The following is a 27968-nucleotide window of genomic DNA, read 5'->3' as shown; positions in this document are numbered from 1 at the left end:
GTGGATTGGCTTTGAAGAGGCTAGATTCGCCTTAAGATGTCTGAGCAGACTGGAGTTAAAACTGCTGGGGTTGGGGTCACGCACACAGCCATGTCCTTGTAAACGTATCTATTCACTGTGGATCTGCAGAGAGGAGGATGTTCTTTTCTCACTTATTTTTTCTTAATAATGTTTTCACATTTTGGGATTTCCTGCCCGAAATCATGAGCTTCAACCAGCTCCCGTCCTCCATGGACAAACTGTGGGACAGATGTCTTCCTCAAGCGTCTTACCGACACAATTCCTCACTTTCTTAACCTTTCAACCTCCCCAACTTCTGTGCTGCCCACAATTACCTCCCCCTTCCATCACTCCTTTGACACAATAGTCTCCTGTCTGATGTTCAACTGGTTCTGTCTCATTTACTGTTCCTTTCTGATTAAAAAAAATACAGAACATTTCCTAAAATTAAATTATGGCAAGTTTTAAGAACTAAATAATGCCCAGATATGTAGTGGATTTGTCCAAATTTATGCTAGATATTTCTTTTCTAAAGTTTCCCCAAGGACCTTGTCTACAGTTTTAAGGTGTCTATTGTGTATTTACGTGACTGCAGTATGATATAACCTTGGCATATCTCTTTGTACAGTTATATAAAAAGCAAAACAATCTTCTAAGGCTTTACCAGGCTTTCTAGGTAAATAAATGCTAAGCAAGGGAATCAAAAACGTATATAAAACTCTGAACTGTTATTTAATCAAAGCTTTGCTAAACTGTAAGCAGTGCAAAAAAACAAATTGTCTGCACTTATTACAATTTGTATTTAGCTATTTTTTCACACATACAGTACTTCACAACAATGGAACCCAGTTAAGTTTGGTTTCATGTGTCCCCTAATCAAATGATGAATGAAATGCAGAATCTCTAGCCACCATCACTTTGTACAGTGAAGTTCATCCAGGGAGTTCTCAAAATTGCCTCCACTGCCTTTTTGCACAGTTTCTGATAAAGCAAAGACAAATTTGGGTGAGTGATCTTTCTGGCTCCTACTTATTAGCGCCACATTACGGTAGAACTGTTTATATTCAAGAATAACTGATACAATTTAAGCCAAACTTTCTTCTGAGCAGCATCAGAGCTACCTCTACCTCTAAAAGTTTGAAAACCATGGATCTGGTGAATGATTGTACGGTTTCTAAGTCCTTTGAAAGCAATCCCAATTCATCAGTGCTTCACTTCTGTGCTCGACAGCAAGTATGAGGTGAAGACTCTTAATCAGCAAAGAGGGTTGCTTTTTCTCAGTTGTCTATTTGGCTATTACCTTTGTCCTTGATATCTGGAGTGAAAAAATGTGCTCTTAGGTTTTTGAAGTCTACTTTTGCATTTTCGCCAGTTTTGTTAAACAATAAAACATCTCCGTTTGTATTTGTCTGGTATTTGTTTTTAGTAAAACTGGTAATTAAAATAGTGTATCTGTGTAGCTGTATGTGTGTGTGTGCAGTGTTGTTTCTTTGGGTTGGGGCGTTCTACGCATTGGAACATGGCAGGAATTTCAGTCCACCCGTATCTCTGCCTCTGCCTGCCTCTGTACTCCACCACTAACCAGCTCTCCAGCTTCCAGAGCGCCAGTCACACAGCCCAGTCTATTGCACCATCTGCATATCAGCGCCTGCCTTGGCCAAAGCATTAAATTAAATCCCTGTTTGGGTTGATTAACAAATGGCTGGTGAGCTCACATAGTTACGGAGTTATTTATTTAATTGCCATTATGGCTTTTCCTCCTTTTGTCTACCATGTTTTTAGCTAGAATACATCAAACTAGGAGAATAAAGGTGTGCCGGGTGTCTTGAAGGACTTTGTGTAAGACTGAGCAGTGGGAGAAAGTGTAAAGTTTGCACAAGTTTGTGCCTCATTTCGATTTTGCTGGCTGACGTTCAGCACTGCCATGTGTACCTGTCTCCTTAATGCATTTCAATCTCGCAGTCTCCCCTCTGTCCCGATGTGAACAGCTAATGGGTCTGCTAATTGAGTGACAGTTAGCGAGCGCATTGTTCTAATTCCAATCAGAAACCTTGGAACAGACGCAGTCACAGCTGATTCATCTCTGCCTCTTACTGCTAAATCCACAAGCTGCAACTGGAAGATGTGCCAGCAAGATTTATTTCTCATAGAAATTCGAAATGACTTCTAAAAAGCTCTGGCTCTGTTTCCGCTGCTTAGTTTGTGCCTCTCAAACATCGACACGTAAAAGAGTTCACCTCTTTATTTCACTTGTTTTACAGCAGACAGGTACTACTCTCATGTTTCGGATCACTTAGATCTCTCAATGTCCAAACAATAAATCTAGTAAAGAATGCCAACTAAATATAAAATGGAACATTTAGAAAGCACTGCTGAAGCCTTTGGGTCAGTTTACCTCTTTGCCAATATCCCCAATTTTGAGCCCTCATAATTTTTTCATAACCGATTCATAAACAAATGATTTCATACGCATGAACTTAACCCACTACATAGTTATCCCCAAAATTCTTCATGCCAGTGGCAGATTTAGTTTTTATGTTATTTTTTTCAATTAACGTTTTGAAGCGACACAGCCAGAGTCCGGACCTGAATCTAATAGTCTGTAGAAGGAAACTAAAAGATAAGGGTGAAGGCAAGACCATCCAACCTCAGTGATGTGGAGCTCAGAAATCAAAACAGTAGTGGAAACATGCAAAAAAGCTGGTCAGTAGTTATAATAAAGATGTTTGCTACAATGCGTACATTAAAAAAAAAATTTCGGTTTGTTTTTATGTCGCTAATTTTGAATTTAAGCATACTACAATGTAGCGTACAGAGAAGTTCTAGGTTTACAGATCAAAAGCTCTAGAGGTTGGTAAAGCTAAACCCGCAATGTGGAACACCGATGTGTGACATGAGACCAAACAGGATCAATGCATATTGATGTGTGAAATGTTCAAGAATCGAAACACATAATTCAGACTATATTTTCTCTTTCATTATTTGCCATGGGTCAAGTCTATCAATTTAATTGTGAAATTTTATTTTAAAAATGTCCTATCCTCCTTTAATAACTTAATTGTTTCTCCAATGTACCTGCATGCGTTGCCATGGTAACACACTGTTACAGGGAAACTGTTTATATGCAGTAATCTGTGACCATGCCAACTAGCCTTAGCATTCACAGATAGGTAGTATTATCTGACGTGGCCGGTGTATAAGCTGTAGCTTACCAGAGCAAGGGAAGGGTGTGAGTTGTGCGTACAGAAGATTTATTGACAGCGCTAAGACCCTCCTCCTGCCTCTGATTGGTTGTTTCTGACAAACAATCAGCAGTGTGTTTCTGCAGATGACTTTCGGACCACAGTAAAAAGGCAGAGAAGCTAATTTTTTTCTTCTCTGATTATCTAACTCATGTTGTACTGTCATAACATGGTGACAGTTTAAACAATTTAGTAAAACAGGATATTGTTTATAAAAGTTACCTACTGCCACTTTGCCTTGACCCATGGCAGATGGCAGCATGCCTGAAAAATTTGGGTACAAACGATTACAGAGGTCCAAAGTAGCAAAGCTGTGAAATGACCAGTAGCCACCACTGAAGCAGATATTGGTTTTGAACCAGCTGAACAATTAGGACTTTAAAGGCCTCTGCCCTTTTTGATCCTTCAGATAACCGACGTGGTTTGCTCCGTGCTCTGCAGCGTAGTATTTTCTAATTGGCCTGAAGGGAAAAGTAAAGTTGTGCAGAGAACTAAATGAAAGTGAAGTGAGGAGTCTGAGAGAGATGGTGTGGGAAGGAGACCGGCTGTTCTGTTTTCTCCAGCAGTCCAAACTAGAGACATGTGGCTCTCCAGACAAGCTGTCCAGAGTGGGAGAGCTCGCTGGACTCATTACAGGCAGGGCCAAGACGGGATAGCTTGACAGAACACCGTTGGATCATACGGAGAGTTGGAACGGTCGGAGCCGAATTGTTTTTAGCCCGCCTGCGAGTGTACGCGCACTCGCCGCCACGTTTGTTAGGAGCCACGCGCGCGCAGACAACTGTCCGTCCCCTCTTTCTCCGTCTGTGCCACCCCTGGCTGCCCCCTCCCCTGCCACTCTTAGTGGACACGCAGAAACACACACATACGTACACATGCGTAGCATCTCGGCCTGGCCATAAGGATCGCTTAAATGTTTTCAGTTGTACTGGACAGCTGAGGGATGAAGCGGCCAACCACAGGCTTCCATTGGTTGGACACCTCATCCAGAATCTGACTCATAGAAATGACTGGACGTGGACCAGCGAGCCAGTAGTCGCAGCCAGTTTATAATAGTTTTATCAGTTCAACTTTTTTTCCTCATCCTCATCCATTTTGACAGTCCATCCATCTTTCTGCAATCCAGTTTGGAGTCGAAGAAAGTTCCTCCTTTCCAGATGATAACTTCAGTCAGCATGATCTGTCTAATAAAGGCTTGTCTTTTATTGGTTTGTCATCGTTTGTGACATGTTTTATTTCGGCTTACTCTCAGTTAACTTTTTGATCTCTCTCTGTGTGTGTGTGTGTTTTTTCATCTTGCCTCTTAGAATATTTTCTTCTCCCTCTTCCTTATGCCTCGCTCCAGCCCTCCCGTCCAACCCCTCTCACGGCACTCTGTTTATAAGTAGCAAGTGATCCAGAGAATATGCTTTGTTCCTGAAAGAACAGGAGAAGGAAACGAGAGAGCTGGAGAGAGTGGGTGTATTTGTGAAAAACAGAGAGAAGAGAGGAGAGGTGTGATTCTGTAGCCTTAGTAATACACTGGCACCCACCAGTGTGTTTTTCCTTTTCTTTCTTTTTTTTTTTGGTGTCCCTCTGTCCCTGTGTGGCGGTTCGTTCTAGTCACCAACGCACTGTCACACACACACACGCCAACATGTGCATCCTCACCAGCACCCAGAGGTACCGGCGGGGCCGGCGCTCGCATGGTTCCTTCGGCGGAGCAGGTGTTTTCCTGCGACGTGTTAACGAGCGCGGCCTGCTGTCATTTCTGCTTTAAATGGATGTCACAAATAGAACACAGACACTCCGACTGTTCTCTTCTCCTGGAGAATGAACTGAAACAAGGTGATCAGAGCGGGACACAAGACCCTTTAGTCTAATGCCCTGAAGAAAACCCAGTTCAGTCAGTTGCCTTTAAAAGTCACTAAATTGGTGTGTAATTTAATCTCAGTGTAAATAAAGATGGTCTCTGAGGGCCTTAGAGGTTCCATGTTTAACAAGACATCACTCTGCAGCAGTCACACATGGTGGTGGCAGTATCATGCTGTTGATGAATATTTTACTCCATTTGGCTTGATTGGAAGCCGAATGGAGTAAAATATAGAGCTAGTCTGATAAAAGGTTTACCTTTCAGCATAGGCACAATGCTAAACATTCAGCCGGAACTACAGGAGAATCCTTTCTGAGCTTTTAAATTTTCTAGAATGGCCTAGTCAAAGTCAAAACTTAAATCCAACTGAGTTTTTGTTTTTTGAACTAACTCTTCCCAAACTACTGCTATTTTGCAAAGAACAGTGGGCTAAAATTTTTGGCATCTAAATGTGCAAAGCTGGTATATAAATACACCCAAAAATAGGCCTGGATGTTAAACTGTCCAAGTAATTATTGTGATGAACCATAACATTATTGCTTTCAGACCGTCTTCAAGTAATAGATGAATAATGGCATAATAATTTAAAGTCAATAAGCTTTAAGAATGCTTAGCAATGGAGCTGGAAGGTATTTTAAACATCCATAAAAGAACACAACCAAAAAACAATAAATTAGACACAAATAAAAACCTCACACAATCGAAACCACGAATAAAATGATTGAGGTCTCTGTAAACAAAATTTGCATTCATAGGGAGTGAATACAAATGCACCCCACACTTTTTAGACTCTTGTAAAAATGTTTAAAATCATGTATAATTTTCCTTCCACTTAACTATTATGCACTACTTTGTGTTGGTCTGTCAAATAAAATCCCAATAAAATGAACCGAAGCGTGTGATTGTAATCTGACAAAAATCAAAAATCTGTTCCTGGGTGTGAATGCGTCTGTGCAAACGTATTCTGTGCACGTAAAGTTATGCACAGAATAATTTCTTTATTCTCCAAAAAACCTATGCGAATCCACATCCATGTGCAGTTTAACCCATATGTGGCTCCATGTTCCCGGTGTGTGTTATCCACCACTATGGCGTGGTGTTTGACACTCGTGTAATCCTCTTGTGGGCCGGCTAAAAAGGCAGCGGTCACTCACCGGTGCCAACGCGCGGTCGGATAATACTTTTGTCGGCAGATGCGCAGCAGATGTTCGTCGTTCCCGCTGACGTCTAAGAAGAATAACTCCTCCATGTGTAATCCTGTTTTGGTCTCATGTCACATCATCTCATCCTGTGTCGCTGCAGCTGACCAGTGGTTTGTGTGTATTGGTGTGTGTGGTGGAAGGGTCATCACCTCAACACCTGCCCATGTATCAGCCAGATGATGTTTCTGGCATGGGTATGTTGAGTGTTGCACTGGTAAACATGTTTTTTTCTTTTTTTTTCTCTTTCATTTTTTACATGATAATCCGATCTGAATCTGGCAGGCGTTGTGGGAGCTGTAGAGATGTTGTGTCTGTGTGTGTGTGTATGTATTTGTGTGTATAAATACTACAGTGTGTTAAAGTGTGTGTCATATAATCAGAACAGATGACAGTTGAGCGGCTCTTAACCGTCCAGGGAATAAAGTCAATATTTAAATGATCCGCATCATTATTTTTGTTGTTAATCCTACTTTCCATACATTATACTGATTAACTGTTACAACCCTGAGAAACATCACGATCCCTCATGATCTTCTATCCACAGTGTTTGCACCAAGTATCAAAATATATGCTTATATTTCCCTCTCTGTGTATTTGCGTCTCTGTCCAGGTGAATACATAAAGAACTGGCGGCCACGTTACTTCCTGCTGAAGACAGACGGCTCCTTCATCGGCTACAAAGAGAAACCTCAGGATGCAGACCTCCCTTATCCTCTAAATAACTTTTCAGTAGCAAGTATGTTGCAGTGACATCTACACACTGCCACAGATTCTTTACTCTACTCTTGTTCTTTGATTTCCAATTTTGGAAACTTTGACCAGACAATTTCCGATTTAGTCTCAATAAAACCCCTAGTTAGTGCATTTAAAGTGAAGTTTTTTTTCCTTCCTGCGCTCTGTTGTCATTAAGTTTTTAGATCAGTAGCAGAGATGAAACTGCCCTATTCAGGTGACAGAGACATAAGTGTAAAATAAAGTTTTCCCTTACTGGATTTCTTACTAGATGTACATTTTAAGCCATTTTAAATGAGCAGTTAGCGCGGGTTAGCATCAGTAAAGCTCAGTCTTTGTTTGTATTCTGTAGAGAATGCAGCCATTCAAATTTTTGAAAAGAGGGTCGATCAAGCTGAAAATATGCAGTGTGGCTATCTGAGTTTTCTGTACGTCTGAACTAAAAAACGTTGAAATGAGTGAAATTAATCAGAGTATGTGAGACAAATAAACTTTAAACGCTCACCTATAAAATCAGAAAGCATTAATTGTATGCCACCTGTCTTTAAGGCATTGCCAGTACATGAATCTGTTCCTTTTGTTCTGCCTTGGAGAATATAGACTGTAGTTTAAACGTATGCATAAAGTTTACCTTGTCTTGGCATAATAATGACATCACAACCTGCTAATCAACCTGTTAAGTTTAGAGAAGAATCGGTGCAGCTGGTTTAGAAACTGTAGCAGATTTCTATATCTGAAGGAAATTATAGCCCATGTTTTACTGAAATGTTGCCATGTATCTTCCTATAGTTCCATCAAACAGAGCCTCGGGGTAATATTACATCCATCAATGCAGTCATTATCTCTGTTGTCCATCTTCACAGCGTGGTGGTGTGTTACAGGAGCCACTACATCCTCTAATTCACTGTTTCCCAACCCTGGTCCTCAAGGCACACTGCCCTGCATGTTTTAGGTATTTCCTTGCTTCAGTCCAGCTGATTTCAACTGATGACTGATTAACAGGCGTTTGTTGAACTGCAATCAGTTGAATCAGGCACATTAAAGCAGGGAAACCTCTAAAACATGTAGGACAGTGTGCCTTGAGGACCAGGGTTGGGAAACACTGTATAATTGGCTGTGCGCTGTGTGTCGACACCTGGTTAGCAGACTCCAGGACATTGTGGACATGTTTATTTTTACAATTATTGTCTCACCAAGACTAACTTAATGCATAATTTCCAGCATCACCTTCATTTGTTACATTAAATATTTCCCATTTGGTATTGGATATGCAAACTAATCTTGTCCATACCTATAAATCAAGTGCGCAAGCTTATGCAACGAATAATCAGACAAACAGAGGTTTGTTTGCCTTTGTAATTAAAGTTTTTGTATTGGTAGAAAATGGATTTGTGTCTGTTAAAAACATTTGTAGTTGAGATTTAATTCTGTGCAGTTTGTGAACATCTGATACAAAGCAGACATGTATGTATGAAAGATTTGCTGATCACCACATGTGCTTCTTGAGTCTGTACCCCCAGAGAGATTGGACAGTGGTTAATGAAACTGGCCAATCAGGACAGAGACAAAGGTTATTATTTTATTCTTGTTCCATGTGAGTATCAATAAATATGAGTTTAGTAATATAAACCACACTTTTTCAAGCGACATCGTGAAGAAGCATAATTCAGATGAAAATGTTTTATAGGAGCAATATTTCTGTTTTTAATGTTATAAATGCTACGCAATACTGTCACTGTCCTGCAAAACTATTGAATGCTTAAAAATAAGTAATGAATAGTTTTTTAATCATAATCTAAATTATCATAATAGTACCACAAAATATTGTGATAAAATTTGAAGTCCATATCGCCCACCCCTAGTTGGAGGTCTAATAAATCTGCAAACTTCACACAACTTAATCAAAAATGAAGATATGTTTTGCAAACCCAAAATGCACAAATTTAAACTTTAAACCAAAAACGAAAATGTTGCTTTAGTACTACAAATGTCAACTCTTCAGATTTTTGTTTTTCAAACATTGTAAAGCAGGGTTTATAAATATACTTGAAACGAAATTCAACAGCAGTAAAGCTGGTCAGACAAAGCAGATGCTAAAATGTTTTCAGCTTAAAATCCTTCCCAGGTTTTCATTCGCAGAGATTACATTTTATTTATTGTATATTTTTAAAATATGCCACTTATCACCCAACATCCATCTCCTAATATGTAAACGAACGCTTATCATTTAGCAGTTTAATCTGTGACATGATTATGTTTTTTTCCGTTTTGTGAACGTAATCAGACATCCACTAAGCTGATGCAGATGTCACCTTCTACGTCTACTGTAATTCAGCTTGGGTCCTTTAGATATGAATAAAAAACTAAAACGCTCTCAATTACTGTCTTTAAATTAATCAAAATGAAACCATAACAGGCTTAGTCCGATAAAATCAGATGGCTTCGGGAAAGCTTCGTGTGATTAGTCTGCGGAGTTGAGTCGAGAATGATACAGAAGAACCGGCTGCTTGAGCGCCAAAACAGAAAACACGATAAATGGCGGCTTACAAACCGATACCTCAGAGAAAGCGAGAAAGAAACGGTACGCCGAAGGACACGGGAGGAGGGAAGGAAGGAAGGACACGACCCTGGAAAGGAAGAATAGTATGGAGAACGAGGGATGGGAGAGGATCAGAGGTGGCAGTGGAGGGAAAAAGAGAGGAAGAGGAAATCTTGGAGGAGTGAGGATGGAGATGGAGGAATGAAAGGAGAGGCCTTTTATGGATGAGGTGTGTTGGAGAGGGAAGGAGGAGTGCTGAACAGACAGGGAGGAGGAGGTGATCACCGGGTTGGAGATGGAGGGAAGAAGAGGGAAAAAAAAGAGGAAAAAGAGTTTGCGCAGAGGACAAGCCAGGCCATACATCCGGCCCCGGCTGCTTGGCACAGCACCGGCTCCGCCACATCTGTTGCCCAAAGCTGGGAAGCCAGGTGGCGTGTGTGTTCCCTGTGTGTATTTGTTTACTTGTGTGCAGAAGTGTGTGTCTACGTGCGTTTGTGTGTGCGAACAACAGAAGTGGTCAGATGGAACAGAGATGGTACAGGCCTGTTCCCTGCAGAGGGACTCATACATACAAGCTTGACACACACACAGACGCGCACACGCCCGCTAAACTGCTACACAGACCTCACCGTCGCCTGCTGTGGCAAACAACCCAATTTCAGCTAACACTCAAAGTTCATTTTACATAGAGTTGCCTGTGTGTGTCCATGTGAGGACATTAGGTTTTGTTTTGGCACCGACAATAGTGTGACCTTGTTTACTGGCAGCGCAGCAGGCCCTGTTCACGAGTCAGGTAGCAACCGCTTTGTTTGACTTTACATTGAGGCGCCGCTGCGTGGATGACCTGGGTGGTTTTGCCATTAACCTTCCTGTCTATATTTAGACTGAGCCTTGACATGCTGAGCTGGGCCACGCTCAAAACAAAGGCCTCCTTCGTGATCTGGGAAACGTCTGAAATTTGATCGATCAGATTGTCAAGTCTGGGCAAAAATGGGAAAACGAAAGCGGGGATAAGTATTTGTATTTCCAGACCTCATTTCGTATCCCATTGTCTGAAAGATGTCCTTTCAGACAATATAAAGGACATATTAAGAAAGTATGAAAGTAGGTTTCTTCCATACTTTCTGTCTTGTTTCTTTCCTTCCTTTTCCTACTCTTACTTTATTTATTCCCTCCATCTCTTTCCTTTGAAAACCTTTCTTCTTTTCCTCCTTTCCTTTCTTGGTTGGCCTCCTTTCTTCCTTCTATCCAACATAATGTCCTCGTTCCCTCCTCCTGTCCTTGCATCCTACCTTCCTTGCTATTATGTAACTTTCCTTCCTCGTTAACTTCCTATCTTCCTTCCTTGTTTTTAATTCTTCAGTTTTATCTTCTCTTAACTTCCTCACCTTCTTTGGTAAATCCTCTGTCTTTTATTCCACATTTCCTTCCTTCCTGTTGCTCTTCATTCCTCACTCTCTCTTATCTCTTATGTATCTTCTTTAATTCCTTTCTCTTTTCTAATTCATTCTTGCCTTTCCTTCATTACTTGCCCTCTTTCTTCATTTATTGTTTCCTTCCTTAACTCATCGCTTCCTTGGACCCTTCTGTTGTTCTTTGTATTCTTTCTTCCTTTCCTCATTCTGCCCTTTCTTCCCTACTTTTGCCAATCATTACTATTGTCCTTCCTTCTTTTATTGTTGTTTTTGTCTTTCTCTTTCAGTCTTTTCCTCCTTCCTTCTTTCGTATCTTGTCTTACCTTCCTTGCCGTTTTTCTTGTATCTTTCAAGTTTCATATGTAAAGCACACTCTCTACAATGCATGTTTTTTCTTAAAGTACTGAACAAAAACACTAGAAGAACTGGGAACTCTGACGTTTTCAGTCTGCAAATGTCTTGAAAGGAAAATGTAAAAAATAAAAGACAAGGGGGAAAAAAGCGTGTACAAATCCTGTTAGGAGAAAGTGATAGGAGATGTGATGGACAGACAGGAGAGATAAAGGAAGCAGAGGCTCTGATTGGACGGACAGGAAGTCAAAAAGGAGAGGAGAGGGGAAACGAGGAGAGGAAATGAAGGCTGAGCCATGTAGAACAAGCGGGGCAGATGAGAGGACAGAAGATGGATCGTAATGCTGTTTTACACCACTTCATGTCCTTCATAAGCACAGAGACTGCTGAGGGGACAATGAAGATGCATTCCTTCCCACAGCGAGCTCACAGACCCATCTGGCTCTGTATGCCGACGTTTCTGTGTTTGTGTACTGTATTATGCTTCTGTGTAATAACGGCCTACTGGGCTGCCTGTTCTCATAGAAATGTGTCTCATCGGAGAGCCGCCAGATGCGTGTGCGACGCAACACATAAGATCCTTTGGCACAAGAAAGCAGCTTTTTTTAAGTTATCGGCTTTCGGAGTGATTTCCTATTTTTACACCAACAAATTAAAACACGAACTGTGTTCTCTTCATGACAACTTGTTGTTTCAGCGTAAGACTCCCAGTGAGTTTCCAGCTATATAGAGGCTGCAGCCAACATTAAAGCACTCTAAAAGTGATCATGCAGGGCTGACTGGAAAAAGGTACAGTACAGACCAAAAGTTTGGACACACCTTCTCATTGAATTCAATGAGAAAGTGTGTCCAAACTTTTGGTCTGTACTGTACATTTATTTCTTTTTATGATATTTATCTTACATAAGAAATAGAAACTGAAATACATAAAAAAAAAACTAACTTGACAATTTTAAGTCTACAATAATTACGAAAAGGTTTTACTTCTTTCAGTTGTCTTCTTGAGATCTGAACTTCTTATAAATTTTGCTTTGCTCTCTTTATTTTGTGTTTTGAGGATAAAATCCTTTCTCCTAACAATTCACTACTTGGGCTTTTATTCCAGAATGCCAGCTGATGAAGACAGAGAGGCCGAAGCCAAACACCTTCATCATACGCTGCCTTCAGTGGACCACTGTCATTGAAAGGACCTTCCATGTGGATTCGCCTGATGAACGGTTGGTTCCTTAAAAGATTAAATCCTGAAACATCGCAGCATGTACCTGCTCAGCCTCACTTTTAGCTGTGTTTTCTCAAAAAAACACCACTGTTGTTTTGACGTTGATGAGCTGTAGTAAGAGGAAGCAGTATGGTGCACCTTCCCCACTCAGCTCCTACGAACTAGCGGCAGCAGCAATTAGCAAACACCTAGTGCCGCTTCGAGTGTGTAGACCACTTCTGAGTGCAACGCTCCTAAGAATGTTTGTAAACGACATAATGTGCAGAAGACGGAGCATCAGAAAGAGCAGGAGCTTCTTAAAGAGACAAAGGCCCAACTTCAAGGTGTCAAATTGAGAAGTCAGATTTCCTTTATGTCATGTTTGATATAAACTGCATTTTGAAGGTAATGTAGTTACTTAATTATGCTATTAAATGATATTGTGTACCTGGAGAATACATACTCGTGTCTGTTTATTTCTCAGGGCTGAAGTTTGGTAGCTTCCCTAAAATGTACCTGCTAGAACATGTGTGGAAATTGAGACTTTTTTTGTTTTGTTTTTTGAATAGTTTGAGGAAGCCACTTTGAAGTCGAGCAGATTGAGTTCACAGGATTGCCATTTAATTTAAACAAAAAGTAGAAAAGCAGCAAAAAAATTCTTAACACAGTTTGGTAAAAATAATTATAAACAAAAACACACTTAAAAATGAATATTTCTTTGGATATACCATAGAACAAATATCGGGTGCAATATATTCAGCAGCATTAATAGGAGCAGAGGTATGTATATGAAGGGCTTCACTGTAGAGAGTTTGTGCTTTGTTGGTGTCTGAGAGAGAGACGGAGTGGAGAGGAGACCTTTCAAGTGGTGTTGGCATAAATTCTCCAGCTGCTCAGTTCCTTTCTGAGGAGCTGAGGTGTTTATCTCCAGAAAATGAACAGCTTTGCCCAGAAGACCACAGATGCTTCTGTGCACGCTTTGAGGTTGCGTGTATGTATATAAGTGTATGCGTGTGTATGTGTGTTGCAGCTGTCCGTCCAAGTTTCTCCTCGTTATATGTTTTTTGTTGAAGTTTTGCCTCCGCATCATCAAATGGAGCTCTCAGAGTTAAAATAAATCTCATAACTTCCTATTAATTAGCTTATAAAGCGCGCGTCTCTGGCAGCGAACACGGCTCCAGATGTGTTTGTGTTTTGCTGTCGATTTAGAGTGTTTGCACATATCCAGCACCACTGAAGCAATAAAACTCAAAGCTTGTTGAAAAGAAGAAAGCAGTGTGTATTGTGCCACAACTGGGGGTGTGTGTGTGTGTGTGTGTGTGTGTGTGCGTGCGCGTGTGTTACTGTATGGGGCTGTTACTGTACCAGTGCTGGCAGGCCTCCAGCTACTACAGCCCCAGCCGTGCGGGGAGAGGGTGGCACGTGTTGGCGCGGTGCCCGACTGTAGGCAGGCCCATTATCTCTCATTAGCAAAAGGGGGAAAAAAATGAGGAAAAGAGGCTCATTATACAAAAAAAACCCACTTTAACCAAGAAAGAGCATTTATCTGCTGCCTGACCTTGAGAGAGTTTCCATTGCTTTTCACATACCCCGTTCGCACAAGCGCACACACACATCATCACTCGTGCCACAAATTAACGCTCCGCTGTCGGGGATGGAGCGTAACTTGAGTTTGCCCTTGTTTTTGAAGCGTCTAGGATACGCTCCGGAGTCTTTGCAGAAGAAAGGAATATAGATCTTAAAGCCACGGCGCTGCGTTTAGGTTTAGACGACCGATCCTGTAGAACCCTCAAAGGAACATATGGGTGCTTAACACAACACAAAAAGATACAGAGGTGATCCCCGATGACTCGGGAACGTTTCATTGATATTTTTCTCATCGGGACTTCAGTGCATGTACATGTATTTGAAAATGTTCAGCGTCGCTCCTGCAGAGTCCCGAGGATTTAGAAATGCTACAGCATGTGAACATCAGGGCTGTACGTGAGATCTTCAGAGCTAACAATGCATGAAGAACTTTGTACTTGGTTAATAAATTGGTACAAACTCATCAATAAAACTATCATCTGTAAAATTGTATTGTGCTGAAACCAATGATTGAAAAAAACATACAGAAAAACACTAATGATCAAAATGCTAACTTCAATATTGATCTTCATCAACTCAGTAAAAACATAGTACATGATCGATGTACCTGCTTTTAAAAACTGTTGACTTATCGTTTGTATTTGGTACATTTTGTCAGTATGAATATAGTTTTATTTATTTATTTCTGTTTTCTGATGTATGATATTTTGATGTTTTCTGAAAAGGTCATTGTTAAAAATGAGAATTTGTTCTCAATCATCTTGAATTGTAAAATAAAGGTAAAATTAGTCAAACTAATTACAAAAAGCATAGACAAGTATTGTTCCTACAGTGTGAGGAAAAACACTACTTCATCATAATTAGGACTGAATCGATTCATTGGATTAATCGAGATGAATCGATTATTGAAATAATAGGCACCTAATTTAGTAATAGATTGATAGTTAACTGGAGTAAATAGACTGAAAAATGGTTATTTTCTAAAATGGCAACCTAATTAATCCAAAGTTGTACAAAAAATATATACATTTCCCATTCCAGCCAAAAAGAGAAGAATCCACCTCTGTCTGTAAATTTGCTTTACCAAGCATTCCTCAAGCAGCCTACGTTTAGCTTCACCTGATTCAAACTCTGTGAAAAAATAACAAACTAAACTAAACAAAAAACTTTTATTAAGCCCTTTTTGCTACCAATTTATTATTCGATTAAGTGAAAGAATAGTGACCAGATCAGTCCTACACTGTAATAATGTTCAGCAGAAGAGCTTTTTACATGTTGATGTTGGGATGCTTTCAGCTGCAGATGCATCCTTTGCTACAAATGATCAAGCATACATTAAAGGAATGCTGTGGTTTTGCATTTTAGGCAATAAAATATTTGCTTTTTTAATTTTAATAAAGACTTGCTTTTTTTTTTATTACTTTTTGCGCGCATATTTTTAATGTATTTCTAATATTGTTCAAAATGAGCCTTGTTGGTTCAATGGAAAAATCTCCAGAAAGTGCCAGCTTTAAAAAAAATCTGCTTAATCTATTAATCGTCAGAATAATCAATAGAATAATCCGTTACTATATTAATTGTTAGTTGTTGCCTTGAAGTATGTAAACATAAAAGACATCCCTTATTATAGTCATGTGATCCATAACAACTAACTATTATTTCCACGTACGTAGACTTAACATAACCACCTACTAAATTCAGTCGCAGTCGGCGCAGAAAGCTCCAACTTTTTGCTGCTCCTCTCAGGCGTCTATCGTCTGAATTTCTCCTCTCCTCTGCGGCGCATCAGAGCGGAGCGAAGCACTGCCCTGTGTATGATCCATGACATTCATCATTGTTAAAAACCCCGTAATGTGTCCACACATCCTGTTGCACGGCTGGCCTTCTGTTGCAGAATCCCATCTACACGCCCACACACACGCCCGCACGCACACGCCGACACGCAAACTCACTTGCTTCCTCCCAACAGATGTTGAACAGCACTGCTAATGGAAAGTCAATGGGGAGGAACGATGTTAGCAAACAACAATGCATTGTTCCCTCTGATGGATTGGGGTGTGTTGGAGTACACCCGCTCACCCCCACACGCGCACACACACACACACACGCCCACGCCACCATGCACACGCCGACAGGCATTAGTTCTGCTCTTTGATCATTGCTCATCTGGTTGATTCTCTAGCTGACCGTGTTTTCTTCTCTGTTGAACAAATAGGTGTTTATGTTAATTAAAAACACTTCAGCAACCTGAAAGACCCGGTTTGGGAAATGCATCAGTCACCCAATTTAAGAATGGGGTGAGAATGGATTGACCTGCGAGATTTTTGGGCTTGTTTGGGCCTGTGCTGCTATAAATTTAACATGCAAACCATCTAAGTGCAGAATGTCATGCTGAAAACAAGCAAGAAGCTTCATCGGAGCTGACAAAAATTAATAACTGTTTCCATCACCAGAGATGAGTGGACAGAGGCTATCCAGATGGTGGCAGACAAGCTGCAGAGACAAGAGGAGGAGAGGATCCAGTGCAGCCCCACTTCCAATATTGACAACATGGTGGAGGAGGAAATGGACGTCTCCACTACACACCACAAACGCAAGGTGCTGCACACAGTCTTAATGCACGTCGTCACAGCTGTTTCTCTGCTCCACTTTAGCTAAAATTTAAATAACTTTTTCTATTTAAAAAATTTTATTGGTTGGATATTTATATATCAAAACCCTCCCAATTTTCAGTTTCCTATTTATTTTTATTGTCTATCGGTATGTTATTAATATACAGTGTACATTGTTTTTAGATATTTTCATATTCAATTGGGTATATTTTGTTTCTGTGCTGCTGTAGGAAGTGAAGTTAATAAATGACTATTCTACTCTATTTTAATTCTGTTTTTTTGCTTATTAAAGCAGATTGTTATTGAAAATAATGAATAATTTGCTCACCAAACAGTGACTCAAATTGTAGCGTTGCATTTACTGTCCTAAAGGAGTGTGACCTGATTTACAGCTCCACGTGGGTCAACAAGTTGTTAATTAACTTCAGGCTATCACTATCACTAGGCCTCCCTCCTCACACAAATTAGGTAGAAATATTTAATTATCTACTTTTATTTTCGAGAGTCTCTATGATTGTTGCCTTAAGAAAATCCTCTGTGATTACATGTTTATTGCTGTAGCTTTAAGCTATTTTGCTACTGACATTTTGTATTTTTTTATTTTTTGCTTTATGTGCTGCATCCATATAAACTAGAGAAATGAGGGAGTCTCTCACTTTGTTTTATGTTGGGTTTTTTAAAAATCTATTTGTCTTATTCTTTTCTGTTTTTATCAAACTTCTAATGTAACCTCAAGACGTTGGTGACTGTGAGGAAAAATAGACATTGTTAATGACAATAAAATTATCTATTCTTTTGGAAGAAGTTTTTAACTCATTTCAAAACATCTTCCTGTAAATGTCAGCAAGACTTCTCTAACATGATGCATGACTGAAAACAGACACAAAAAAAGCTGGCTTCACAGGCATTTACTTAACAATTCAGTAAAATAAAAATATTTCACTCTTTTGCTCATTACTGTCTCTGGGTATATTAAATGTCTCCGATTTTAGCAGAGTTCTCAACAAGCCCACGGCGTCTTACTTTGACAGCGACTCTGCTTTGTTTCACAACAACAGACGATGAGTGACTTTGACTACCTGAAGCTGCTGGGAAAGGGAACGTTTGGTAAAGTCATCCTTGTCCGGGAAAAGGCCAGCGGGAAGTATTACGCCATGAAAATCCTTAAAAAAGAAGTCATCATAGCCAAGGTTTGTCAAATGCAGTTGTGTAAATAACATTTTGATGCATTTCCACGTCGCACACTGAAAATGGTTTTATTCCGTGTTGTGTGTACAGGATGAAGTTGCTCACACACTCACAGAGAGCAGAGTATTGAAAAACACCAGGCATCCTTTTCTCACTGTAAGTATCTCATACACGCAACAGAATCTGTAACATCAAAGCACAGATGAATATTTCATGGCTAATTTAAATTTGTTAATGCTTTGGTCTGCCATTATCAATTCTAGAATATTAGAGGATAAAAGAACAGAGTTTAAATCATTATTACAATGTTATTGTCTATCGTTCCTGCTGTGACCAGACATTACGAATTTATGTTAAGAGCTGCTTTGTGAGAGAGCAGTCGCTGTAAAACAGGGTTTTACTATTATTTAAAACAACTACAAAATTATTAGTATTCCCATGTTAAACTTCCTTCATTATTTTATAAAGTATTTGTAAGTAGTGCAGTCATTGGTGTTAGCATTCCAGGTCGGGACCTGCAAGGCGAAAGTTCCACCAAGTGGACCACTATGACAGACATTTGAAAGCTCAAAATAATAAAGCAAAGCAAGTTAGATGAAACACATTCAGCCTTCCTGTTTTCTACTGCATGTACTGCTCTCTCTTGCTCTCTTGCAGTTTACTGAGTGAACAGTAAACATGCTGTAGAAATACAATTTCCTGTCAAATAGCTTTTGACTCGATGGTTAACAACATACTGATACTGCAAATGGCTTCCTCTGAGTCTTCTCAGTAACTATGTCAACACCGAAGAGTGTTGCAATCAGCAAAACCAGGTATGGAGTGTTATCTGAATTAAATTTTGAAGTTTTTTACCGCCAACTGGCCGCTGGTTAGGGCTGAAAATCATTCGGTTTCTCACAGCGTCTCCAATAGGTGCGCATTTATCATCAGCATCTCTGACCTTTCTGCAGACGGAGCATCGGCATCAGTCGTTTGGACTTAATTGATTTCGGTTGTTGGCTTTTTTCTTTCTCTCACCCCGTCTTTTAACGTACACAAGCACGCGGATGCGCATGTTCATCAAGGGAGCAATTATAGTTCGTATCTGCGTTCACCCCCGTCACACCTGCAGCCACAAAGAGGGGGCGACCAACTGTTCTTTTGCTCAGCAGCCTTTTCCCCTCAAAAGAAAACACGTGCACACATTTAATCCACACACACAGACACACATATACTCGAACGGTACTTTCTTTGAACAATCGCACAGAGGCATAAACAGTTGGAAGCTAAGTATGATGATGTTTTGTTGTGCCTGCTGTCTTGGCTACAATGGGACTAGAGTTCCACCTGCGCTCACAATTGTTCTCCCACTTCGCCGTTTACTTTAGGGTGAGAGGATGTGGGCACAAAGACATGTTAAACAGGCAAAATGAAAATATAGGTTTGTTAGTACTCGGTTTATTGATCTGTAACAGGTAATATTTGTGGCGTTACAGGAACACAAGGGAAATCTGGATGCTACTATATTGTCCAAATTCCCCAAAGAATAACCAGCTCCTCTGTGTATTCTTAGAAAAACGAGTAAATGCAGGTTTGTACGTTGGGCTTGCCCACCGAATGCAGCTGTGTTTGTAACACACACACACATAAATGCACTTTGTTAATTTCATTGGAAATGTGTGTGTTTTTTTTGTTTGTTTGTTTCAGTCGCTGAAGTATTCATTCCAGACTAAAGACCGTCTCTGCTTTGTCATGGAGTACGTGAATGGAGGGGAGGTAGGTCTCATACAAACACATTTGTGGTTAGCTGAGTTTATGTTGCTGCTCTAAACAGCCAGTTGAACCGCAACTACACCACAGCAACCGTCAGCAATTAGCGCTCCGCTCACTCTACAGTCAACTGACTCCACACTGTGATGAAGCTAGGGATAGCTCTTTAGTGTCTTATCAAAATGTTTTTTTTGGGGGGGGGAGAGGAATAAAGCAGTTAAAGTTAGTTTTAGTACACTCAGGATGATGCATGTGATTTGAGAAACCACACTTAAAATGAGAATAAAATGACTGAGCTACAAAAATCTAAATTCTTTAATTTGTTCATTTGCTTGAGTTATTTATTTATTTATTTTAATTAACAAACGTGTATAAATCAGCCGTGTTACAATCACTGACCACCTTTTATTGTAGTGAAAATGAAGACAACAATAATAAATCCTGAGTTTGATGTCAGGAAAAGACTAAAAGGCAAAATGGCCACTTTTGTCACCTCACACCCCAAATTTTGGTGTATTGGTTCAGATTTTATGTGATATGCACACCAACATGAAGTACTTTAAAGTTTAGTAAGTTTGTGTAGCAATTATTGTAAAGTGGAAAAAACTGTACATTGTACAATTTTTTTTGGACAAAAACAAATCTGAAAAGTGTGGCATTCATTTATTGTCTTTCCCCTGTAATCAAGTACCCTAACATTTATTTTTATTTTTTTTATGTAAGAAGGACAAATACACTCAACATTGTTTCTTAAAAAGAAGTAGATTATATAGCAATTAGCTACTGCTACCCCTCCTGCCCCCCTCCCCCCACCCCCCCAATTCAGTTTTCAGCAATTCAGCGTACAAGAGTGGGCAAAAATTCCTCCTCCAATCTTCACAAATGCTGAATGGCACTTCTTGCATCCAAAGATGGCAAGGCTAGTTATTAGACTAGTTGTTGTAATAAAATCATAATTGGAAAACTGTTTTTTATATTTACTCAGCTAATCTGAGTAAACAAAAAAAAAAGTCTTTTACGACTGGAAGCATTTTTAGCGTGACACAAAAAGCAAAAACGGAAGAAATCTCAAGGTAATACTCCTTTAAGGCACTGTATATGCAGCTGTTCATTGGAGAATTGCAGAACCTTTTTAGTCATGAACAGTATAAATCCACAGCAGTGCAGCAAACGAAAGCACAAACACTCTAAAAGGGGCTAAAGTTTCTCTGTTGGATTCTTCCTAGCAGTTCTTTGCCAACCAACTGGCCTCTGTCTTGCCTTCTCATCTTTCTTTTCTCTCCCATTCCTCTGCTGCTCGTGCCTATTTACAAACACACCTAAGGGGCAGACAGGTAGCCCGAATAACAGTCAAAGAGGAAATGAGTTTGGATTCCCTCACTTTTCCATTTCTCAAATTTTTAATCGGGCCGTTTTTGCAATCTTGGTTCATTCCCTTAGTGCAACTGTCACCTGCTCCCCTCCCAGTTAGTTATGCGGCTCAGGCCGGTGCCAGGCTTGAGCAAACACACACCAAGAGAACACCAGCAACGACACACACGGAGGACATTTTTACCTAGATGGACAAATTGTGACCACGCATGCCACACGAACACATCCACTCGCAAACCATTACAAACCTGCCACAGTCACAGCTGCCAGTGCACTGATGAAGGCCCACCTGTCGTTTCTACCCCCCTGGTCCTCTCTCTCTCTCTCTCTCTCACACACTCTCTCATGATTAGACACGAAAGGCCTCTGAGCAAGGTGGTCTGTAAGCGTCACTCCAGTCTCTATATGCAAACCTCCCTGTACAATTAATGGGAGACCTGTGGCCTTTGGTCTCATGGGTAATTTGTACAACTTGAGTGGTATTGCACAGCAGGTTTGTGTCAGTCCAAGGCCACATGTGTAGCCCTGTGTTAACTTGACATCTGACAGCGAGGGGAAGCGTATGATTTCGAAAGTAAAATTGTGCGGACTACTTTAAAACAAATGTGCATTTTGGTGCCTGGAGTCAAATTATGGAATAGTTTGGATGAGGATTTGAAAAAATGTACTTTACTTTAATCTACTTTAAACCAATTGAAACTACTTCATAAGAAAAAAAAAAGATTGTCATACACTTTTTAACAATGAGGAGAATGATATATTGTTTGTAAGTTATAGTCTTCATTTTATATATGCGGCCATGAGAGCAAAAAGATTTATCTTGTAATTGTTGAGAAAGGGGCAGGTTTTTATAAGGTTTTTCTTCTTCTTGCTCCTATTTACTCATGTAGATGAATTGTTACAAGACAACATTTGTGTACATTGGTAATGTAATGTGTTTTCTTGAGTGATTGATTGATGTATTAAGTTTTTACCTGTAGCTAATGTGAATTTCATGCTAACAGCCCTGTTAGAAATGTATTTATGAAACAAAAAAGAGGTTGTGTTCCATACTTATTTCCCCCATGGTAAACATGGTAAACCCACATGGGGGGGTTAAAAATGAATTGTTTGGTATAGAATTAGTCTCGTTCCAACACCAGATGTGAGAATGTAGGAAGTAAAGATGGAGGCCCGAGAGGACGAAGCCGGTTAGGCCGGTAATGAGTGCTGCAGCGGAGGTAGGATTGTGAAGGTGGCGGCTTCGGCTGTGGCAGCCATCGTCGCTCCGTCTTTAACTGGAATGCTGTATTGATTAAACCCGGTGATTTGGCCCCCATCGCTCCTCGCCAGCACCGTGCCAACGCAGCCCAGAGGGTAACATGGAAGAAGTATGTGCAGTACGGAGGGTAGGTGGGTTGGGAGGGGGGGCTGCTAGATGAGGCGCCAGCTGCCGGGCGCCTCCACCAACCCTCCTCCGAGACGCCAGCCCCCCCGACTATCACTCTCCCCTCCGCTATCTATCATCTCAATATGGTGCGGGCAGCCAGTTTGTGTTGTGCTAATTTCCTCCAATAAATCAGTAATTATTGCTGTGCCGTCCCTGCTGTCTACCCCCCTTTACCCTTTTTTTCCCTTTTTCCCTTTCTTTTTTTTTTTGCTTACTCTCACCCCTCTCTCTCTCCCTCTCTCCTTCTCCTGCAGCTGTTTTTCCATTTGTCCAGAGAGCGAGTGTTCTCCGAGGAGCGCACGCGCTTCTACGGCGCCGAGATTGTCTCAGCTCTCAACTACCTGCATTCAGCCAAGATTGTGTACCGGGACCTCAAGGTAAACACAACCAAAGGAGTAAAAAGGGGAGGCTGGAGGGTGGTACTTTTTTTCTCCTTTACAGCTCCACAGTTGTGTGTCTTTCGTTTATTTAGGTTTTATTTGTCCAGGTTGAGACAAGTGGCTCAGAATCGGTTGTAATTAAAAAGTGGGACAGAAACCGACACAAAGCAGAGAAGATGGGGGTGAGAGGAGACGGGGGGGGGGGGGGGGGGTGCTGATGCCACAGAGGTAGAGAGGTAGATTGCTCCGTCTGAGCGCCTGCCTGGCAGCCTTGGCCTCAGACCCGCTGACAGCAGCCAAGAAAACAGGAGAGGAAAAAAAAAAGAAAGAGAAAAGGCAGACGCAGAGTGAGAAAAACACTTCAGCCATTAAAATTAAAAGGTTGAGTGGCTCCACAACATGCCTGAAGTTTATTTCCCTCATTTCTTCAGTTGTGTGTTTTGAGTGCGCCTGTTACTGCCTTACGCACTGCTGGTGTTTATGTGTCCGCCTCTGCTCTCCTGCTTTGGAGAGGTTAAATCTTGGCGTCACTGTCCACACAATTGTCCTTGATTTGTCAACAAAGCCCTTCACTGTAGGTATTGTGGTGCTTCTCAGTGATGGATGATGACAATCGCTTGTGTCTTTTGTTTTGGTCCAGTTGGAAAACCTGATGCTGGATAAAGATGGTCATATAAAAATCACAGATTTTGGACTCTGCAAGGAGGGCATCACTGATGCTGCTACAATGAAGACCTTCTGTGGAACGCCAGAGTACCTCGCTCCAGAGGTAATGCTTTTTATGCTAATTGTAAATTGTAAAGCCCAGGTGAAGAAGTGTATAACAAACTCGTCTTTTATTGCAGTGGGCATGCTATTAAAGGCATATGTATATATTCAAAAGAAATGGCCTAAACCCAACCTAGACCTGCAAATCTATCTACCATCCAAAGTCTGATGGATAATGAGATAGAGAAATTCTCCGTGCCATTTTTTTAGTGTCTAGGATTATACTACTGCAATAATAAATGACTTGATTCATGTCTTCTTTTCATATTTATTGAGAAAGGTCTTGAATGTAACATCCAAACTTCCAGTTTTGGGTCGTTTTTACATTTTGGACCAGCTAAGAATGGACCAGAAACGGTCTGACAGTACAGATAAAGGTAAAGGTTATTTATATAGCACATTTTCAGCAACAAGGCAGATCAAAGTGCTTATAGTACAGAAGCCTTGAATGAAATTCAGATTTTTTAAAGATTCATTGTATCACTGTTCACAGAAATAGTGAAACAAACATGCATGTGATCTAAACGTACATTATCAAATGAATTTCCATTTGATAATCTAGATTATATGCAGCTAGAGTAACACTAGCTATAACATTGTATTTTATTATACATTGAGTAAAGTCAATGTAAGTGTGACAAGTTAATATTAGCTGGTGTCTGCTCTGGTAGCTAGCCCGCTAGATAGAAATTGTCATTGCAGTATCAATGTTTGCAATATCACAATAGCAAAGAACTGCTTAAATGTAATAACATGTTATACATGCAAGCATGCATGCATGCACATTCTGCTTGTCAATAATATATTTGACCTGTTGCATAGACTATCACTGCCTTTGACGCCCATACCTGATGGATGTTTTTAGTGGCTGTGATGCTGGGTGAAATTGTGGTGAATCAAAAGAAAGAGTCACAAAATGGAGGTTAATCATAATCGATATTCAGTAATACGGTCAGAATTATAGGTTTTCTTTATATTGTGCCGCCTTGCTGCTTATCAGGAAAACATAGTTTCTATAAAAAGGTGTTAATCTAATGAGATTGATAGCTGATGCTCCTTCGGTTTACACACCGTGACTGTTTGCATTTTTCATAGGTCCTCTGTGAAACAGCTTGCCAACCAGCTGGTGGCATGGCAACTGTAGTTTTAAACCGGCTTTACTTAGATGAGTGGGATGGGTGGGGCTCCTTTAGTTTTCCAGTTTTCCTACTGGTAACAACCAAATAGCTTCTTTTTTCTTTTCTTCTGTCAGTATGTGTAAAACATCAAGGCGTTATCACAGTCAGCTGACCGGCAGTGCTCAGCAACAGGTGGGTGAGACGTAGAGGTAGCCTAGGATGAGCTACATCTATTTAAATAATCAAGATGAGCCACAGATGAGATAAAATGAGCTGCATATGAAAGGTAGAATAACAGATGTGACATGAAGTGCGGTTGTAACACGTCAGTTGAACATGGTGACTAAGCAGTGATGAATTTCTTTCCAACTTTGACAGCACCCACCCTCTGTGTAGCTTTAATCAGCTGGTGAGCGACACCATCGTCAGGGGTCTATTCCGTAAAGCGTGCAGCTTGACTGAGGCCTTGTACGACATCAAAGCATCTGTGGCGTCCACAGGCGTCCCGTCCATTAGGCGGCGTCTCTTCACCAGGACGGCCCCCCGTACATGGTGTCTCATGTCGCAGCGCCTGTTCATCTAACAGCAGCCCCGCCTGATCGGCTTTACTGATACTTAGATAAACGAGTAATAGGGTGGTAACTAGTTACATTTACATGAGTAACTTTTTGGAAAAACATCACTTTTTGGAGTTTTTTTTTTTTTTTTACTTTTAATTGAGTAACTTCTTTTCTTTCTTTTTTTATTTTTATGAAATATCGCTACTCTTGAGTCGGCCTATCATGATAACAAATTTAGCTGGACGATAAATTGGCCCAGAACTTACTGTGATAAATGACAATATTGTAATGACACCATTTTCAAGTAATAGAATGGTAATGGCACAATAATGCAAGAGCACACAAACTGTACACACTAGTGAACATTTAACAGTGGAAGTGGAAGCCCCTTTTAAAACAAAACATAAATAATTATGAAGTCTCTGTAAACGAAATTATCCTTTACAAAATGGCTAGTGGAGACCAAAGCACCAGACTGGAGACTTTTGTGATCCAGTTTTTGGTAGGAAGAGAGAAAAAGGATAATTAAACGTAAATGCAAATTGCTGAGCTCATTTTAATGTGTCATCCGATCAGTCGATTTATTTCTTATCGCGACAGGAATAGTCTTGAGTAAAATTTCTGGATTCTCCACCCACTGTAAGTAACTTCACTGTATAAAGAACAAATTTGTTTTGACCAAACATTCACCAGACACAGAAACACAACTGCAGTTTATGTTAAATTTTCATACATTTTATATAGAAAACAAAATTATTTGAGAAAAAAATTTTTCATTTTTTTTCATTTTTCAATTTTAGTTTGAAATTATGTCATTTATATATGAATTATTTTCATTTTGACTATTAAAATACCAAAGACATTGGTCTTTGGTATTTTGAAATATTTAATGATGTTTGATCGTACTTTATACCAAATAGTTTTTTACTCAAGTCATTTCTTGGACAGCTACTTTTTTTAGATGTACTTGAGTAAAAATATGCTGAAGTATATGCTGCTACTCTTACTTCAGTACAGTTTTTGGGTACACACTAATTTCCGGTGGCTCTCACAAACACATATTGTGTTTCCTTTTGTGAGTATATTTGAATTCGTATTTCTCAGACTTCATAATATCAAGGTGAAGAGTAAATATGCAGCTCCTGAGTGTGAATGAGGGTGTTGCTGGTTGAACTGGAAAAGGGCACACAAACACACATCGAAACAGCCACATTCTTGTACTCCTTTTTCTTCTTCTTCTTCTTCTGCTGCCGTACGCTGTCCAGCCGTCAGCGCTGCCTCAGCAGGAGGCCAGCGGATAAACTGGCGAGATGGATGCGGGGGACTGTAGGTGGTGGAGACGGAGCGATGGAGATGTGGATGTAAAGACAGGAGGAGAAAAGAGGCAGAGTGTAGATCCCACTCAAAAAAAAAAAAGTATGGAGGACAATTTGGCGCAGCATTTTGTGCCTTTTTTTGTAGTCCCTTCCTTTGCGTGCCAAAAGCTGATTGGAGGCTGTTGGTTATTTTTTCACAGGATGTGCGTCTCTGTGTGCATTTATGTGTGTGTGTGTGTGTGTGTGTCAGTGCTGTGGAAAGTGCGGGCTGAAGCGAGGCAGATGGCGGCAGATGGGCGAGGTTGGAGGAAGGTGCTCGAAAAAAAAAAAAAAAGAAGAAAAAAAAACCCTGGAAATCTACACCACCGCCACTCGCCCGCCCGCCCGCCCGCACACTCTGCTCGCCCGCGTGTAAAAATAACACGGTGCGCTCGGAGCCAAGTTACAGAGATGCAAAGTAGCCGGGATTAAAAAGAGGAAGGGGGGCTCAGAGAGGGGGTGAGGTGAGGGCCTGGAGGAAGACGAGAAAATATTTCAGGGTTACAGGAGTGGAAGTCGGATGGTTCCTGCTTTTTTTTGCTGTCTGTGGAAAGGGGCAGATGAGGAGTGAGGGAAGACCGACTCTCTGCACCACTGAAGACGCTAAGCGTTAGCTCGAGGTGTTGTTGTTTCAAGGACGGCCACAGCAAATAATAAAAAAAGAAAGAACAACGTCAACGTGAGAATAATGAACAGAGAGATGGGACACGTGGGGAGTGTTTTCTCTGCTCTTTCCTCCATATTTTCTGTTTGACACATTTCTTTGTGGCAGTTTTGCAAGTGTTAAAAGGGGGTGGATCTGGTCCTTTTCCATTCCAGCGTGTGCGTTTCTCTTTTATTTTGGTGTGCCGTATATGTGACCTTTCTACTGTAAATGTTTTACAAACATAGTGGCGCACTCAGCTGTTAGCGGAACATTTGAGAAATGCTAGCAGATTGTCAGGGTAGACCCGTTTCCAAATAATGACACTGTGCAGAGAGAAGGTCTGTGTCTGACATCAGCAATATGGGATTGTATGGCCACAGTATATGAGGTGTGTGTATGTGGGTGTGTGTGTGTGTGTGCTCCCCTGCTGGCTATCTGTGCTGGTGCAGCCACAGGCGTTGTGCGCCTGTCCTGTCCCGTGTAGTCATGGCCGCTTTGCCAAAACCCCCCGTCCGGCGGACAGCAGCTAGCTGCCACATGGCGGCCCCGGTGGGGACCGGGTCGGGTCGGGACGGGTCAGGACCTTCTCTCTCTCTCTGCTGCTTTTAATCTCAGCTCCATCTTTCCTGCTGATGGTTTAAATTGTCCCTAACTTGTCTTGTCCCATTTAT

General features: G+C 40.8%; 1 protein-coding gene across 2 annotated transcripts in view; it reads left to right on the top strand.

The window, feature by feature from the left end:
* akt3a (v-akt murine thymoma viral oncogene homolog 3a) overlaps positions 1-27968 on the top strand; it is a 65065-nt gene that overhangs the window by 24124 nt on the left and 12973 nt on the right. For both annotated transcript variants that reach the window (XM_028006825.1, XM_028006826.1), the window contains exons 3-10: positions 6907-7032; positions 12439-12550; positions 16572-16716; positions 17789-17920; positions 18009-18074; positions 19608-19676; positions 22725-22847; positions 23491-23619. In XM_028006825.1, coding sequence (XP_027862626.1) covers positions 6907-7032; positions 12439-12550; positions 16572-16716; positions 17789-17920; positions 18009-18074; positions 19608-19676; positions 22725-22847; positions 23491-23619 — 902 coding nt within the window. The remainder of the gene's footprint in view (positions 1-6906; positions 7033-12438; positions 12551-16571; positions 16717-17788; positions 17921-18008; positions 18075-19607; positions 19677-22724; positions 22848-23490; positions 23620-27968) is intronic.

Source organism: Xiphophorus couchianus, chromosome 22 (genome assembly GCF_001444195.1).
Source record: "Xiphophorus couchianus chromosome 22, X_couchianus-1.0, whole genome shotgun sequence".
In the NCBI taxonomy this organism is placed as follows: Eukaryota; Metazoa; Chordata; class Actinopteri; order Cyprinodontiformes; family Poeciliidae; genus Xiphophorus; species Xiphophorus couchianus.
The sequence above is the reverse complement of the archived record's forward strand: the minus strand, read 5'-3'. Positions and strand labels throughout refer to the sequence as shown.